The following is an 18,201-nucleotide window of genomic DNA, read 5'->3' as shown; positions in this document are numbered from 1 at the left end:
ATTTTCTCATGTGCATGTTGGCCGTGTCTATGTCTTCCTCTGAGATTTCTGTTCATGTCTTTTGCCCATTTCGTGATTGGATTGTTTGTTGAGTTTAATAAGTTCTTTATAGAACTTGGAAACTAGCCCTTTATCTGATACGTCATTTGCAAATATCTTCTCCCATTCTGTAGGTTGTCTTAGTTTTGTTGACTGTATCCTTTGCTGTGCAAAAGCTTCTTATCTTGATGAAGTCCCAATAGTTCATTTTTGCTTTTGTTTCTTTTGCCTTCGAGGATGTATCTTGCAAGAAGTTACTGTGGCTGATTTCAAAAAGGGTGTTGCCTGTGTTCTCCTCTAGGATTTTGATGGAATCTTGTCTCACATTTAGATCTTTCATCCATTTTGAGTTTATCTTTGTGTATGGTGAAAGAGAGTGGTCTAGTTTCATTCTTCTGCATGTGGATGTCCAATTTTCCCAGCACCATTTATTGAAGAGACTGTCTTTCTTCCAATGGATAGTCTTTCCTCCTTTGTCGAATATTAGTTGACCATAAAGTTCAGGGTCCACTTCTGGGTTCTCTATTCTGTTCCATTGATCTATGTGTCTGTTTTTGTGCCAGTACCACACTGTCTTGATGACCACAGCTTTGTAGTACAACCTGAAATCTGGCATTGTGATGCCCCCAGATATGGTTTTCTTTTTAAAATTCCCCTGGTTATTCAGGGTCTTTTCTGATTCCACACAATTCTTAAAATAATTTGTTCTAAGTCTCTGAAGAAGGTCCATGGCATTTTGATAGGGATTGCATTAAACGTGTAAATTGTCGTGGGTAACATTGACATTTTCACAATATTAATTCTGCCAATCCATGAGCATGGAATATTTTTCCATCTCTTTGTGTCTTCCTCAATGTCTCCCAGAAGTGTTCTATAGTTTTTAGGGTATAGATCCTTTACCTCTTTGGTTAGGTTTATTCCTAGGTATCTTATGCTTTTGGGTGCAATTGTAAATGGGATTGACTCTTTAATTTCTCTTTCTTCAGTCTCATTGTTAGTGTATAGAAATGCCACTGATTTCTGGGCATTAATTTTGTATCCTGCCACGCTGCCAAATTGCTGTATGAGTTCTAGCAATCTTGGGGTGGAGGCTTTTGGGTTTTCTATGTAGAGTATCATGTCATCAGCGAAGGGGGAGAGTTTGACTTCTTTTCTAATTTGAATGCTTTTTATTTCTTTTTGTTGTCTGATTGCTGAGGCTAGGACTTCCAGTACTATGTTGAATAGCAGTGGTGAGAGTGGACATCCCTGTCTTGTTCCTGATCTTAGGGGAAAGGCTCCCAGTGCTTCTCCATTGAGAATGATATTTGCTGTGGGCTTTTCGTAGATGACTTTTAAGATGTTGAGGAATGTTCCCTCTGTCCCTACACTCTGAAGAGTTTTGATCAGGAATGGATGCTGTATTTTGTCAAATTCTTTCTCTGCATCTAATGAGAGGATCATATGGTTCTTGGTTTTTCTCTTGCTGATATGATGAATCACATTGATTGTTTTACGAGTGTTGAACCAGCCTTGTGTCCCGGGGATAAATCCTACTTGGTCATGGTGAATAATTTTCTTAATGTACTGTTGGATCTTATTGGCTAGTACCTTGTTGAGAATTTATGCATCCATGTTCATCAGGGATATTGGTCTGTAATTCTCCTTTTTGGTGGGGTCTTTGTGTCTTGGGAGGTTTGTGATGACTGCTTCAATTTCCTCCCTGGTTATTGGCCTGTTCAGGTTTTCTATTTCTTCCTGTTCCAGTTTTGGTAGTTTGTGGCTTTCCAGAAATGCGTCCATTTCTTCTAGATTGCCTAATTTATTGGCGTATAGCTGTTCATAATATGTTTTTAAAATCATTTGTATTTCCTTGGTGTTGGTAGTTATCTCTCCTTTCTCCTTCATGATTTTATTAATTTGAGTCTTCTCTCTCTTCCTTTAAATAAGTCTGGCTAATGGTTTATCTATCTTATTAATTCTTTCAAAGAACCAACTCCTGGTTTTGTTGATCTGTTCCACAGTTCTTCTGGTCTCGATTTTGTTGAGTTCTGCTCGAATCCTTATTAACTCTCTTCTTCTGCTGGGTGTAGGGTCCATCTGCTGTTTCTTTTTTTAGCTCCTTTATGTGTAAGGTTAGCTTTTGTATTTGAGTTCTTTCCAGTTTTTGAATGGATGCTTGTATTGCGATGTATTTCCCCCTTAGGACTGCTTTTGCTGCATCCCAAAGATTTTGAATGGTTGTATCTTCATTCTCATTAGTTTCCATGAATCTTTTTACTTCTTTCTTAATTTCCTGGTTGACCCTTTCATCTTTTAGCAGGATGGTCCTTAACCTCCACGTGTTTGAGGTCCTTCCAAACTTCTTGTTGTGATGTAGTTCTAATATCAAGGCATTATGGTCTGAGAATATGCAGGGGACGATCCCAATCTTTTGGTATCGATTCAGACCCGATTTGTGACCCAGTATGTGGTCTATTCTGGAGAAAGTTCCGTGTGCATTTGAGAAGAATGTGTATTCAGTTGAGTTTGGATGTAAAGTTCTGTAGAGATCTGTGAAATCCACCTGGTCCAGTGTATCATTTAAAGTTCTCGTTTCTTTGGAGATTCTGTGCTTAGAAGACCTATCGAGGGTAGAAAGAGCTAGATTGAAGTCACCAAGTATAAGTGTATTATTATCTAAGTATTTCTTCACTTTGGTTATTAATTGATATATTTGGCAGCTCCCACATTCGGGGCATATATATTGAGAATTGTTAAGTCCACTTGTTGGATAGATCCTTTAAGTATGATATAGTGTCCCTCTTCATCTCTCACTACAGTCTTCGGGGTAAATTTTAGTTTATCTGATATAAGGATGGCTACCCCTGCTTTCTTTTGAGGACCATTCAAATGGTAAATGGTTCTACAACCTTTTATTTTCAGGCTGTAGGTGTCCTTCTGTCTAAAATGAGTCTGTTGTAGACAGCAAATAGATGGGTCCTGCTTTTTTATCCTGTCTGGAACCCCTCATGGGGTCATTAAGCCCATTCACGTTCAGAGTTACTATTGAAAGATACGAGTTTAGTGTCATCATGGTATCTATTCAGTCCTTGTTTTTGTGGATTGTTCCACTGAACTTCTTAAAGGGGAATTTTAAGAGTCCCCCTTAAAATTTCTTGCAGAGCTGGTTTGGAGGTCACATATTCTTTCAGTTCCTGCCTGTCTTGGAAGCTCTTTATCTCTCCTTCCATTTTGAATGAGAGCCTTGCTGGATAAAGTTTCTTGGTTGCATGTTCTTCTCATTTAGGACCCTGAATATATCCTGCCAGACCCTGAATATCTGGCCTGCCAGGTCTCTGTGGATAGGTCTGCTGTTGCCCTAATACTCTTCCCCATAAAAGTCAAGGATTTCTTGTCTCTTGCTGCTTTAAGGATCTTCTCTTTATCTTTGGAATTTGCAAGCTTCACTATTAAATGTCGAGGTGTTGAACAGTTTTTATTGATTTTAGGGGGGGATCTCTCTATTTCCTGGATCTGAATGCCTGTTTCCCTTCCCAGATTAGGAAAGTTTTCAGCTAGGATTTGTTCAAATACATATTCTGGCCCTCTGGCCCTTTCGGTGCCTTCAGGAACCCCAGTTAAACATAGGTTTTTCTTCCTCAGGCTGTCATTTATTTCCTTTAATCTATCTTCATGGTCTTTTAATTGTTTGTGTCTTTTTTCCTCAGTTTCCCTCTTTGCCATCAACTTGTCTTCTATGTCACTCATTCGTTCTTCCACCTCGTTAACCCTTGTCGTTAGGACTTCTAGTTTGGATTGCATCTCATTCAATTGATTTTTAATTTCTGCCTGATTGGATCTAAATTCTGCAGTCATAAAGTCTCTTGAGTCCTTCATGGTTTTTTCTAGAGCCACCAGTAGCTGTATAATAGTGCTTCTGAATTGGCTTTCTGACATTGAATTGTAATCCAGATTTTGTAACTCTGTGGGAGAGAGGACTGTTTCTGATTCTTTCTTTTGAGGTGAAGTTTTCCTTCTAGTCATTTTGCTCAGTGTAGAGTGGCCAAAATCAAGTTGTATTGGGAAAAGGAGATAAAGAGAGGAGAGAAAGAAGGAAAGAAAAGAGAAAAAGAAAAAAGAAAAAAGGAAGAAAAAAAAGAAGAAAAAGAGAAAGAAAGAATGGGAAAAAAGGGGTGGGGGAAGCAAACAAATCAAAAAGCAAAAACAACAACAACAACAACAACAACAACAAAACCGAGGAAGTATCTTCTGATTCTGATACTTTAAGTCCCTTGACTCCCCCTGGAACTGGTCCGTCTAGCTGGTCTTTTGGGGGAGGGGCCTGTTGTGCTGATTTTCAGGTGTTAGCACTTGGGGGAGCTGCTCTCCCCCTGCCTGGTGCAGGGCTCAGTGGGGGTTGTTACCTACCCCGTGAGGCCCCAGGAGGAACAACCCCAGTGGCGGGGCCAGCTCTGGAGCCCTGGAGTCAGCCCAGGCAGTAACTCCGGAGCTCTCGGTCTGCAGGGCCTGGAGGCTCCCGGGCGGGGCCGCTGATCTGCTCAGCTGGGGCAGGAGCGTCCTCGCTGTCCTGGGCCCTCCCGGCCTCTGCCTGTCCCGGGGGGAGGCCGGATCCTGGGCTGTGTCCCGGCGCCCTGTGCTCCGGCCGCGCAGCCCCCTCCGCGGAGCCTCTTCCTCTGCCCGAGCCCCTCCGAGCTGCTCCGGGTCCCGCCGTGCGCTGCAGCCCTTAGGGAGCTCGGCGCACTCTCCCGGGGCGCAGGTGTCTGTTACTGTCCCCGGGAGCCCGAGGGCATCCCCGCCCTCCTGGGGTCCTGCTCAACTCCCTGCGAGCCCCTTTCCGCCCGGGAAGGTCGGTGCAGCTCCTGCTCCTCTGGGACGGGGCTCTCCTGTCCTGGGGACACTCGCCCCGGCCTCAGCCCGGCTCATCGCGGGGCCCCTACCCCTTGGAGGCCTTTTGTTTCTTTATTTCTTTTTCCCCGTCTTCCTACCTGATAGAAGCGCAAACTCTTCTCACTGTAGCATTCCAGCTGTTCTCTCTTTAAATCTCAGGCCGAATTCATAGATTTTCAGGATGATTTGAAGGTTATCTAGGTAATTTGGTGGGGACAGGTGATTTGGGGACCCTACTCTTCTGCCATCTTGCCCCTCCTCTCCAGTGACTAGATTTTTATTTGGTTTAAATTCAGTACATATTCAGTATGAATTGTTATCCCTCCAAAAACTTATGCCTAAATCCTTGAATTTCAGAAAGCATTAGCCTCTGTTAAGAAAAAAAAAAAAGGTGTAGTGAAGTTATGTGGTACATGTTTCAGTAAGTTAATATGCTGTTAGAAGAACAATAATACTTTGTGGTGTTGCATATTTAAAGTGTTTTTATACATTTTCTCATCTGAATCTTTCTCATCTGGGGTAAAATACATAGATCAAATAACTGTTTTCATTTTGCTCATAAGGAAAATATGTCTCACAGGAGCGTAATGATTTGCCTAACATCATTGTGAAGTTGAGTCTTAATTAAGTGCTGTTACAGCAATGTTTCAAGTAATATGTATGTCATAAATGATATTCCAAAAAACGTTAGCTATAGAAGGAAAAATCGCAAAAAGGACTAAATTAAAAGATAGGTGATGGGAATTCGTGTTTTTTATGAAGTACAGTTTGAAGAATTTATAGTGATGTGTAATTTACATGGACTTTTTCTGCCATGGAGAGATGTTGGGGTGGGAAAAATACCCCAAGTCTAAATAACAAACCACCATTTGTTAAACTAAGATGGAATGTAGGGGCACCTGCGTGGCTCAGTTGGTTGAGCGTCTGACTCTTGATTTCCACTCCAGTCATGATCTCAGGGTTGTGAGATCAAGCCTTGCATCAGGCTGCCCACTCAGAACAGAGTCTCTGTCTCTCTCAAATAAATTAATAAATTAAAAAAAAAAAACTAAAATGGAATAGAAACATGTAATTCTTAATAGATATATTTTGCTAAGGTTAGTAGTGGAGATTGTGAATAGATAGACATCAGTAAGCCTTCTTTTCAGAAATTTAGCTAAATTACAATTTCTAAAGATTTTAAAGGAATAATAAAGGTAGAAGATTTGGAAAATAGATAGAAGTAGGTTGTAATTCTTCCTTATCAGTCAAATACAGGTATCTATATCTAAAAATACTCCTATACAGTATCTCATTATTTTAAAGGATTCCAAGTATAACTAAATAAGTGTTTAAAAGGAGAGATAATATACTGAAAAGTACTGATGTTGTAATTTGTAAAGCATAACATTAGATTAAGCTTTTTTTTTAGAGTCAAGTTCTTGAGTTAAAAATCTGACTTTTTACTTTATAAGCTAGCTAAAAAAGATAGATACAGATACTGATAGGATTTACTTCTTATTGTGTTCTTTCTGTTTACAGAGAAATGCTATTCTTTCCAAAGCAAACTTAAAAATAGTAAATATAAAAACAATAGTAAATGTATATTGATTACCTCTCCCCCCACCTTTTTTTTTAAAAATCTATAAGGATATAAATGTCCAGATAGAGAAAGAAGAGAGGCTAGATGTACTCCTGAGAACAAGACAAAGTCTGGCGACAAATCCTCTTCATTTATTAAAATGATCTCCCAACAGTGGGATGCAGACAAAAGGCTCTCACCACCCAACACCTCCATATCTAAAACATCAGACATCCCATAGTCTGGCTTTGATTTGAGTCATCTTCCCTTCTAAATGGCTGCTGAGATTTATTTCTCAAAGCTTGGTTGCCCTGTGTGAGTAAAGAACTTTCCATGTAATATTTGACCAGTATTTATCAAAAAATAGAATCTGGATTTTTTTTTTTTTTAAACTTGCTCCACACCCAATGTGGGGCTTGAACTCACAACCCTCAGATTTAGAGTCATGTGCTCTACTGACTCAGCCAGATAGGTGCCCTGAAATTTTTGTTTTCATAGATAAAATTTAGAGCCACTCTATAAAATAGTGATTTTTATCAAACTATTTATAAGGATTGATTCAACTGGCAGAGTTGTAACTTAAAGAAATCTCTTTGTTCTTTGGTTCTATAATGTGTGTTTTTTTTACTTTAGGCAACAGAAGCAGCAGTATACTAATCAACTTGCCAAAGAAACAGATAAGTACATTAAAGAGTTTGGATCTCTGCCCACCACCCCCAGTGAACAGGTATCAAGCCTTAAGACATGTTGTTGATGTATTGAATGTGAAAGAAATTACATGCATTATAGGGTCTTTGAACTTTTATGCTAGAAAGGAAATGAAGGGGGAAAATTGTATTTGAGATTAGTTCACAGAACACAAAACTATATTTAATTGCCCTGGTAGTATCCTGTGGTTCAATAAAGCAAAAATTATTTCCATGCAGTTGCCCTGACCCATAATTAAGCAAGTGCTCAGAAAATGCCCCCTGAGTAATTGTTTCCTGGCCTTCCAGGACTGACTCCATGTGACACGCACACATTCATGATGTGAGGTTTCCTAGGGGCGCATGTTTATTTCCTTGCTTATCATTTAGTGGAAGTTATAGTTAGGTAAGAGTACAAGGTTTTATTTTCCTAAAAAGAAAACAAAAGAACTACTACTTCAAAATAACCTCAAAATCATGACCCAGTTTTTAAGATGAAAATTTTGGGTGAGAAATCCAACATTATGGACCTTTTGCCTCAAGATAGTACATATACATAGTACTTTAATATATTGTCAAAATGTTGCTTAGATGTAAACAGTAGGAAATTGGAGAGTGAGTGGAAACTTCAGAATAAAGAGCCAACTCGTGGCGAAACAACCTTGGTGAATTCTATAGAACCTTATACCTTGATTCTAGTAGGTTTCTCCGTTTCCTCTAGCGTCAAAGGAAAATACAGAAGGATCGCTTAGTAGCTGAATTCACAACGTCACTGACAAACTTCCAAAAGGTCCAGAGGCAAGCCGCTGAAAAAGAGAAAGAGTTTGTTGCTCGAGTGAGAGCCAGCTCTAGAGTATCTGTGAGTATTGAACAGGGCGTAATAAAGTGCATGTGCTGTTCCCTTGAAGGCCTGCATCAGCGTTTTCTTAAGTCGTAAGGATCTGTGACTGACTGTCTTGGAAGTCAATATTTGAATATTTATTTTCAGGTTTTTCTGCTCAGTTTTAAGAAGGATGACAGTTATATATTGCTGTAGTTATTTTGTCCATGTCAGGGAGCCAAAGATTACAGATTACTATATAAAAATATGGGAACATTTTGTCAGAAAAGACTAGGGCTCAGATCCTGAATGATATTCCCACTTTGGTTTGTACTAGGGGCTGTCAACCTTGCATCTGGGCCAATGTAGGAAATGCTTTACTCCTGGGTTATATGAAGATGATGGAAAGGAACAGAGTAAATCAATTGCATGAATACTGAAAATGAATATAAGCCTGAAGAAAATAAACAAAGGGATAACTTTTAGTGGAATTTTGAGTTTATCTCATTTTAAATTTCCTCAAAAACCATTGCCAGTTGTTTCCTTATTCCTTAATGTAGAGTTTCCTGGACTATATTACATTTTAATCATATAATATTGATTATTTGGCCCTTGAGAATATTTAATGAATTCCTTCCTTGTCAGCTTAGGGAAATAATTTTATTGTTATTTGAAGCACTTGACCTAAAAAGTTAGAACAAAAACATTTCTCTTTCTGTACATAGACATACACATGTGTACATAAACCCATTTAGATTATCATAAGAGAAAATGTGAGTGTTATGATGGTGTTTTTTCTTTGCCACTTCTCAATGCATTCTATTACTGAATTATCCAGGGTGGTTTTCCTGAAGACAGCTCAAAGGAAAGGAATCTCGTTTCCTGGGAAAGGTAAGAAATATAAACCATACAGATGAGAAGATGATTTTTCAAATGTGTTTTCTACCTTATGGTTCCTGGAACAGAATGAAAGCTTTCAGTTTATTATGTCATGACTATCCTAAGTTATAAATACAAAGCAATAAATTTGAAAAATTTTTTCAAAGTAATCATTTATAAAGCATATATATATAAAATATTCCAATTCGGCAGTAATTTGTAAATGTTTATACAAGTAAATTTTATTGACTTAATTATTATTTGATGGAGATTTTTTTTATTTCCTCATGTGACATTTAGGTCAACCAAGAAGAAATACCCGGTTGCCAAATGTAGAGTCCAATAATTAATAACTCTAAAAAAATAATACCAATGAAATGAAACATGAATAAAATTTGATTAATATTTCTGTTATAATCTTAAAACTTAAGAATACAAATGAGAAATTGAAGCAGTTCTCTGACGTTGAAGAAAAGACACACTATTTTGTGCTTCTTAAATAAGAAAAGAAATCCCATTACTTCCATTATTTTAATACCATTCTTTTTTTTTTCCGATGTTTTGTTCTGTTAGCCAAGCTCAACCTCAGGTACAGGTGCAGGAGGAAGAAATTACAGAAGATGACCTCCGCCTTATTCATGAGAGAGAATCTTCCATTAGGCAACTTGAAGTAAGTTTGCCGTGGCAGCTGGGTGGCTGCGCTGTCCTCAGGCATCTTCAGTGTGTCTGTCCTCAAGATGCTTAGACGGTGCTAGGGGAGGGGCTGACAAAGAAAACTAAATATATCATTGTGGTGGCATTTCTCATAAATGAGAATAGTTTTCTTCTTTTTTTTAAACAAATCTCGTTAGAATATGCGCTAAAATGAAAGCATACCTCCCTCGTCTCCAACTTTTGTTTTTTATCCTATGAGATCACCTCAGGTCCTTAGCATGGAGAAAGCCTTAGTTCTTGTGAAACCTACCTATTCCCTAGAAGGTTGGCTACAGTTTTTGAGGGTTTTCAAGCCACATTTGATAAATTCTTTGCACTATCTTGTTCAGCTCTCATAAAAACCATGAAGTAGTTAGTTAACCTTGTCATCATCATCACCATTTTATAGATTGGGAAACTAAGGCACAGGATGAATATGTAAATTGCCCCCCAATATAGAATATTTAAACTTTACTCTTTAATCAGGCAAAGTAATAGTTATGATATATTAAAGAAAAGTGAATTTATAACTTGTTCATTGCTATTCCACTGCATAATCAAATTTATTAACATGAGAGTTTAGACTTAGACCTAATGTTTTATACTTTTATATTGTCAAGTTGATGTGTAATATCAATGGTATTTTATACTCTTATGAGGAAATACTGCTAGTAATAAAAAAAATTATCAGACTACGTAAACATAAACTCAATGACCCAGGGTCCTTCTCTGTTACAAAGATTCCTGGTTTCCATGCTGCCTCACTTGGTATTTTTAATGTCACAAACTTACTTTTAAAGAACTGGTTACAGTTTTTCAAGGTCATCTTATTTAAGCTTCCTTTTGTCTAATAGTTTCTTGATATTTCCAAAATTGATGTATTAAGCCTAGAGTCATTTTCTCTTATGTCTAAGTGGTGGTTTGGGTTTTGTTTTGTTTTTGTTTTTGTTTTTTAATTTTCTTCTTTTGTAGATTGGGAGCTGAATTCTGATTATAATAACATGTGCCTTTTTCTCTCAGGCTGATATTATGGATATTAATGAAATATTTAAAGATTTGGGAATGATGATTCATGAGCAAGGAGATGTGATAGGTAAGCCCTGCTGAGATGGGAACAGGCTACTTACGCAGTTTACCTGTGGTAACCTCTTAAGCAAGAGTAGCCTGTCTCTTGGGGGTCCCCTGGAATGAAAAGCACAGTGTCTACAACAGACAAAGCATCACCCTTGTCATTATCTAAAACAGATCTCATTTTTGGCTCCTACTGATTGAATCAACTGGCTTCATTTATTCCTGAAGCCCCAGATCTAATCAGAGCCTCCTGTGCTAAGACTGTGGAAGGCAGCACATATCCTCACTGCCGCCTGTTTGCTGGATCCCTGGTTTCCATCTTAACCCCTGCTGATTCTCAGCACAACAAGCACTTCCTGGAAAACCTGTGCTGTTTATGATTGTGCATGCTATTTTGTCTCTTAGACTAAAGGGAATAGGTATCCATTTGCCTAATCATTTATTCGAATATCTTTTTGGTCGATTAATTTAGTAGTGTTACTTAGATGCTAAGCATTCTTTTATAAATTCTTTTTTTAAAAAATCAGCAACTAAGACTCCCCCTAAGTTTTGAATGTGATAGCTCTTCAGTTAGGATATAACCATTGGCGCTGATCAGTGTCCTGACCATTTTTATCATTTCGAAATATGAAGATCTCAATGGATGTGTCTAAAGATACATTTAATAAATGTTCTGAATTTGGTTCATTGAGACACTTGGACCTGTACTTTACTATAACTGTTATTTGCCCATTCTTACAGCTTCTCTGTAGCCACAATAGATCACAGGGTAAAATTTCAAAAATCAATTAATTTGTTCATCCAGTAAGTATTTATTGAGTGCCTACTATATCCAGGCACAAGTCTAGGCATTGGGGATTTAGCTGAAAGTAAATGAAATTAAAGGCTCTGCCTTCATAAATCTTACAATCTAATTGGAAGAGAGAGACGATTTTTTAAAAGGAAAGAAAAGTAAGTAAATGCTGAGAAGTGTTATCGGGAAAATAAGGCAAGCAGTGAGATGGGGCTGCTAAAAGTGGGGAATGTTTCTGCTTTCCTAGGGTGGTCAAGCAAGACCTTACCGACAGGTGACATTTTAGTGAAGACTTCATGGCATTAAGGAAACAAGTGAAAGAAAAATTTCCAGGCAGAGCAAAGGGCAAGTGCAAAGGCCTTTCAGGCAGAAGTATGTCTGGTGTTCTTGGTGAGTGAAATGAGGGAGATGGAGATGAGGTCAGAGGTCATAAACTTTGGCATTGTGGAGGGCCCCTGAGCCATCATGAGGACTTGTGTTACTACTGATGGTTGGAAATGGAAAGCCACAGGAGGATTTGAGCAGAGGAATGTTATTATCGGACACAAGGTTTAAAGGACTCCCTTTGGCTACTCATTTTGAGAACAGACCATAAAGGGACAAGACCAGAAGCAAAGAGAGCACTTAGAAGATGATGGCAGGAATCGGAGTGAGCAGTGTGTTGCTTCAAATCAGGATGGAAGGCAGCGAAGCAGCGAGAAGCAGAATTGTGGATAGCTTTAAAATGTAGAACCATAAAAAATATAAATAAATAAATGAATGAATAAAATGTAGAAGCAAAAAGATTTACTGACCAGCTGGATGTGAGTGTGAGATAGAATTAATTCAAGGACGGTTCTTCAGGTTTTTGGCAAGGCCAGAGAAAGGATGATGCTGCCATTTTCTGAGATGGAGCAGTCTATAACCAGAGCAGGTTTAGAGGGATAGAAATCAACAATTTTTAGATGTGTTAAGTGTGAGGTACAAGTTGAAATGAAGTTAGCTTGCTAGGCAGTCACAAATTACAAGGGAAATAAATCAGCATCAGTCTTTTTTTTTTTTGTACCCATATTCAGCTACAAAGGTGCAGGTTGGAGTTTCGTCACGTAAGTCTGGCTAAAGTAGGTGGCAAGGGAGCCGAGGGTGAATGCAAGAAAGTGTGGTTCACTGGTGGCCCAGGGGACCTAAGCTGGGTAAGGAGGAACGTAAGGGCACGAAGTGTGTTGAGAGATGGTGAAACAGTAGTAGGGTCAGTGAAGTCGGGTGTTGGAAGGAGTGTGCTATGTAGGTAGCAGGTGATACTCAGGGAGTGAGGTTTGAATGAGTTTATAGAGAGGTTGCAATAGTGTAATGACAAGGGCTGGTATATGGTCTTGGAGATGGGTGGCTGGGAGAGGGAAACAGGCAAAGTCGTTGAAAAAGTATGGTCGAGGCTTTGAAAAGGCAAGGTATTAGGTCAGCAGTTGGCTTGTGAAATTGCCAGTTTTGGGTAATAGAAGCCTCGAAGGGTCCATCAGTGAATCCAGAGCAGAAATACTCCAAGAATAAAGGCAAGACCGGAGTTCTGTAAATGTCTGCGACAGAGAATAAGTGAGAGTTGGCAGGGAGAAGCGAGACACAGAGGTCTCAGGCTGCAGGGTGCCGCTGGTTCTATGTCTAGGCCAGAGGAAAGCTGGCGCCCCTTCAGGAGGCTGCATGAGCCCTCAGGAAGGACTAGGTTTTAGCACAGAAGTAGGTTGGTGATGACCGCAGAGCAAATGATGGTTTTCAGTACTCTGTTTCCTCAGGAACACTTGTTAGATGTTTAGAGTTGCTTTGGCCATCAGAGCCCACAAACAAAATAGTACTTTTCAGGAGTTACCAGGTAGAACTGGAATTGTGTTATAACGAGGATGATCCAGTTTCTTTCCAAATATTTGTGTGTTGTCTGGATCATTTGACAAATAGCATAAGGAAGACCAAGTGCCATTTAAAAAAAAACATTCAAATTTCCCCCTATGGTAAACTGATGGTAACATTTGAATAGTGAACATGTTTGGTGTTATGTTGAATGAAATCTTGTGATTTATGCACCTCTCTTACTGGAGCATCTAACAGCTGTGTGTGTGTGTGTGTGTGCGCGCGCGCGCACGCGCGTGTGTGTTTTGTTTTAAAGACAGCATAGAAGCCAATGTGGAAAGTGCAGACGTGCATGTTCAGCAAGCAAACCAGCAGCTGTCAAGGGCAGCAGAGTATCAGGTAATATTAACTGCAGTAAATTCTCTCATAATTTAGGCTTTCCACTCTGTGTGTGTGTGTGTGTGTGTGTGTGTATGAGAGAGAGAGAGAGAGAGAGACTGATCAGGAGATGTTAAATTGTAAAAGCCCCATGGAAGACAGATCAGAAATCTGCCAGTTAGTTTGAAACTGATGTTGGCCTGTTTATTCTCAGGGTCAAACCAGAATTCTGGCCCCCAGGGATGGGAAGTTCAGTGTTTATAGAGTCCTGAGAGGAGCCATAGATGGACACCTCCAGGCGTTTCTGACAGCTGGCGGTCTCTGATGCCATTGTGACCTTCCAACCTTCCAACCCAGAAATCTCCTTGATACCCTTCTTCTGTTTCTCTCACTGTTTCTTTCCACCTTTTCTTTCTTTTTTGTCTGTGACACTCTGCACAGAAAAGGCAACGATCTTTGCTCTAGAGAGTTCTCTTCAAGTCCTATGGAAATTATATTCTCTTGGAGTGTCCTTGATCACTAGGTATAATCAGCATTCAGCAGATCCTTCACCAGGAATGAACTGATTTCTTAGATGGATCAGATTAATATATGTGACCTTATATTAATTAATTAATTAAGGAGTCCATATATGTGACCAATATAAAAGACATGACACTACTACACAAATATTAGGACTGTGAACTATGAATATATCATACAATATAAAATGAGGCCAGGCCCTTTGGGAAGCCCTAAATACCACCGTAGCATTTGATTTCCTTTTTAAAACTCCACTTCATGTTGTCGTTCATAATTATTTTTCTTAGACCATGTTGCCACCTTATAAAATATCTAAGATATTGTCACAGTCTTAGATGTTTTCCAATTGCTTTTCACTTTGCTCACTAACCTCAGAAGTCCCCTTTCATTTCAGTGCCATTTTACACTAGACAAATCACTGCGTACGTAGTGCTACATAGGGAATAGTGAAGCTTTATAGAGATTGTTGAGTTACAGCCAACTGTATTCAGTGATGGCGTAGCTCTAACTCACCTTGACCTTCTATGTGCATGTGATTCAGGTATGCAGCTCAGTAGAATTAATATCATAGACTGTAGGTATCATTCATGAATGTCAAAAACACACACACAAAAATCCGTAAATGCTAATAGTCCTGACTGCTCAAATACAGTGTTTAACAGGATTTATTAGTAACTAGGTTTACATGTTAATTTTGTTTTGCTTTTGGTATTTGGAAGGATATAGATATATCTCCTAAGTTTTACTTTTCCCCTTCCTTAGGGAAGGGCAAAACTCTACAGCCACCCTGGGGGAAAGAAATACATCTTCCCAAGCCAAACCTCCATATCTGGAGCTGCCCCATACTGAATCCCACAGGCCCTGAAAGGATGAGGAAAGAACCATGCAGCACAAGTGCTAGGAAAAAAGCAGCTTCCCTGTAGTTCTTCTTGGAAGCCTTGACATTAGACTCTTGCCTCTGCAAAATATGGCACTTCTAAATAGTTTGGGTGAACCATGAGTGGAAGGGAAGCTGCTTAGTACTTTTCTCGTTGCAGTACCCTGGGACCTCACCACACCACACTAGGGAGGGTCCCTGGGCCACAGATACCCCATAGGGGGAAGCCTGTGATGGTTCTTACAGGTATATCACACATGTGTCTGTGATGCTCAGGTGGAGCTGGGGAAAATCTGTAGGCAAGATGACTGAAACTCTAGAGAAGTTGTGCTTCGTATAAGGAAGAGTATTCAATTGAAAAAAAAATTACTGAATATATGGTATACTGAAAGGCATCATAGTTTTTCAGGAGAATTTTAGAGTTGGAAACCTATCTTTCCATAAATTTTATGGTACTACTAGTTGACAAAGAAAATTTACAAACTTTTCAACTTTGTAAGAAAAAGGATTTCGGGGGCACCTGGCTGACTCAATCGGTTGAGCCTCTGCCTTGGGCTCAGATCATGGTCCCAGGGTCTTGGGATTGAGCAATCGGGTTCCTTGCTCATGGGGAGTTTGCTTCTCCCTCTGTCCCATTCCCTGTGCTCTCTTTTGTGCACTCTCTCTCTCTCTCTCTCTTTGTCAATATAATAAATAAAATCTTTAATAAAAAGGATTTTTGCATGTTGCTGTGAGATATGCAGGCTGTTAAAGAAATACAGAAATCTGCAGCTGGACCAGGAATGAAGAATAGAACAAAACTCTTAACTCTCTATTTTAAATTGCTACTTTATAATTTTTTACCTTTTTGTTTTTTTATTTGTATGCTGAGATTTTAAATGCAATTTCCATTAATATTAAAAAATGGGAATTTTGGAAACTAATAATTTACTTCAGGAAAAATTGCCAAGCATTTGTACTTGCTGATATTTTCAGAGAACTCATTTTGCAGAGCAACTCTTTGATGAAAGTTTAAAAATCTATAAGCTTTTAAGCTGTTCTTAGTTATTACACATAGGTTTGCTCAGTCTGTCACCTAAGTCAGTAACTTGCATTTCTTTGTGTCTTTTTTAAGCCTAACCACACCCAGAAAAATTACCGACAAAAGTTGAATAACTGGCCCCTGAATTATATCATTAATTCAAGAAGACTATTCTTTGAAAGAATAGTGCCACTTGTATTTGAAGAGATTTTTGAAAAGCAAAAAAATACAGCCCAAAATTTGAGGATGGTTAATTACTATTGATTTTACTCCAGAAGTAAACCAAGTGATTTTCAGTTGCTAGAGAGATGCTCTGTTACATCAGTAAACATGTTTTTTGTTTTTGCATCTGCAGCGCAAATCCAGAAAAACCCTGTGCATCATCATTTTTATCATTGTCATCGGAGTTGTAATTCTTGGTCTCATCATATGGAAAGTGAAAAGCTAAATTATAAAGGAGCACACTATTGCACTACATTCTCTAAATTATGTAGGAGGATTCCTGTAATCATGGTTTTTATTATTATTATTATTATTATTTTAAAAGTACTTCGTAAAGGATGGCTCCCAAAACTTTGTTACTTTCATTGGAGAGGGGAGTTTCCTTTAGATTCAATCTGATATTTTCTAACACTGAAAGTTTTCCTCATATGACCTCTGGCATTACTTCCATGCTTTTCGATCTAGCAACTGTGAGGTTTTGTTCACATTGTATATGCCTTTCATTTATAATTTATTTACCCTGTTGACTTAGCTCTTGGAATGAGTAAATGTAAAGGTGTGTGTGTGTTCCATGTGCATCTGTCTCTGTCACAGAGTGGCATGCACCCAGATTTGTGTTACTTCAATAAAAAAATCTCAAATTTAATTTCAATTTGGGCCAACAGAGGAAATATTCTTAATAACTTAAAATAATTAACAGACCTGTTTGTGGTGTTTTTTGTTTTGTTTTTCTGGTGCATAGCAGCACACATTACCGATTTAACTTTTATTATTGGTTTTCTCTTAAAACTCTTGTTTACTCTAAATGAAATCAATGAATAATTTCCTAGAGTATCTCATACTCCTGATGTGTATCTGTTAAGCATTTGCTGTAGATTGCCTCTTAAAATACTAAGGGTAGGTTGTTTTTACATAGACCCTGCTAAAGTCTGATGTTTGCTGAGATATGTGTAGTCACTAGAAATGTTTAATGTAATTTGAAGGAAGAGTATGAAAAATCAGTACCTATTGTTAGAAATCTAAAAATCCCAACTTGTTATTTTGCTGTGTACTTCCACAGCTATCACTGTGGAAAATTAATTTCCTTCCCTTAAGTCCTTTAAAATGATGGCTACATGTGTATCCTTGGGTCAGAATTACTTTGGGTGAGAAACTTTCCCAGAATCACTGTTTTTGAGCACCAACACTTAAAAATTTAATGTTTACCTTGCCTACCATTTTGTACCATCCTTCATTAGAAAACAATTTGGATGTTTGCCAATTAACTCACTTGCTTTTTTAAAATCAATGTTGTTTTAATGCACTAATCTGAATACTGTAAAGGGGATTATCTTAGTTTATAGTTTGTATTTTATAATGTTCTTATATAGCAGTTTGATAGTGAAGTCAGTGTTTTACATGGCAAAGCTATTGAGACTTCAAATGGGAACAAATAAAATATTAAGTAAACTGTATCTTCGCAACCAAAATAAAGATGACTTTAAAAGTGTCTGGATATTTCTGTTTCATGAGGATTCTGCTTCTGTGGGACCAACACTTGACATGATCACACAGCAGCTCTCTGTCTTTCTGGAGTACTGGTTTATTTGGTGTTTTATTTTGGCAGTCTTAAGTGCTGCTACTAGTAGAAGCTGCGTGTCAGCAAAACTCTGGTTTTTTGTTTTTTGTTTTTTTTTTTCCACAAGAGACTGTAGAAAATTTTCTTGGGAGTGATTGGGAACTTGGAGACTGTGTTTACCAGATCAGTTTGCTTTAGTGAAACAGAATGGGCCAGACAGGGAGTGGAATTCTGAGGTCAGTGCAAGCCCATCAGGCCTGCTTGAACATGGTCTTTCTCTGTAAGAGCACAAAGAAGTGTGTTGTTTCATGCGATAAACCAGTATCTTATGGCTGCACATAACTCCCAATGGCTCCTACAAGTCAGTTCAATATTTTTGCCAGAGTTGTACTTG

The 18,201-nt window shown here is 38.5% G+C and overlaps 1 protein-coding gene across 4 annotated transcripts in view; it reads left to right on the top strand.

The window, feature by feature from the left end:
* The window catches only part of STX7 (syntaxin 7), a 62,660-nt gene that overhangs the window by 28,462 nt on the left and 15,997 nt on the right, over positions 1-18,201 (top strand). For 3 of the 4 annotated variants that reach the window (XR_005353503.1, XR_005353502.1, XM_038526032.1), the window contains exons 4-9: positions 7,103-7,196; positions 7,877-8,014; positions 8,814-8,866; positions 9,428-9,524; positions 10,568-10,640; positions 13,546-13,628. Coding sequence is in view for 2 of the 4 variants with exons in the window: in XM_038526032.1 (XP_038381960.1) it covers positions 7,103-7,196; positions 7,877-8,014; positions 8,814-8,866; positions 9,428-9,524; positions 10,568-10,640; positions 13,546-13,628 (538 nt within the window). In the remaining 2 variants the exon portion in view is untranslated. Of the gene's footprint in view, positions 1-7,102; positions 7,197-7,876; positions 8,015-8,813; positions 8,867-9,427; positions 9,525-10,567; positions 10,641-13,545; positions 13,629-16,382; positions 17,745-18,201 lie in introns of those variants that run through there. The other variant, XM_038526033.1, reaches the window with a different exon arrangement.

This window comes from Canis lupus, chromosome 1 (assembly GCF_011100685.1).
Source record: "Canis lupus familiaris isolate Mischka breed German Shepherd chromosome 1, alternate assembly UU_Cfam_GSD_1.0, whole genome shotgun sequence".
NCBI classification, from domain to species: domain Eukaryota; kingdom Metazoa; phylum Chordata; class Mammalia; order Carnivora; family Canidae; genus Canis; species Canis lupus.
Note: the sequence above shows the minus strand (reverse complement) of the source record. Positions and strands in the feature narration are given on the sequence as shown.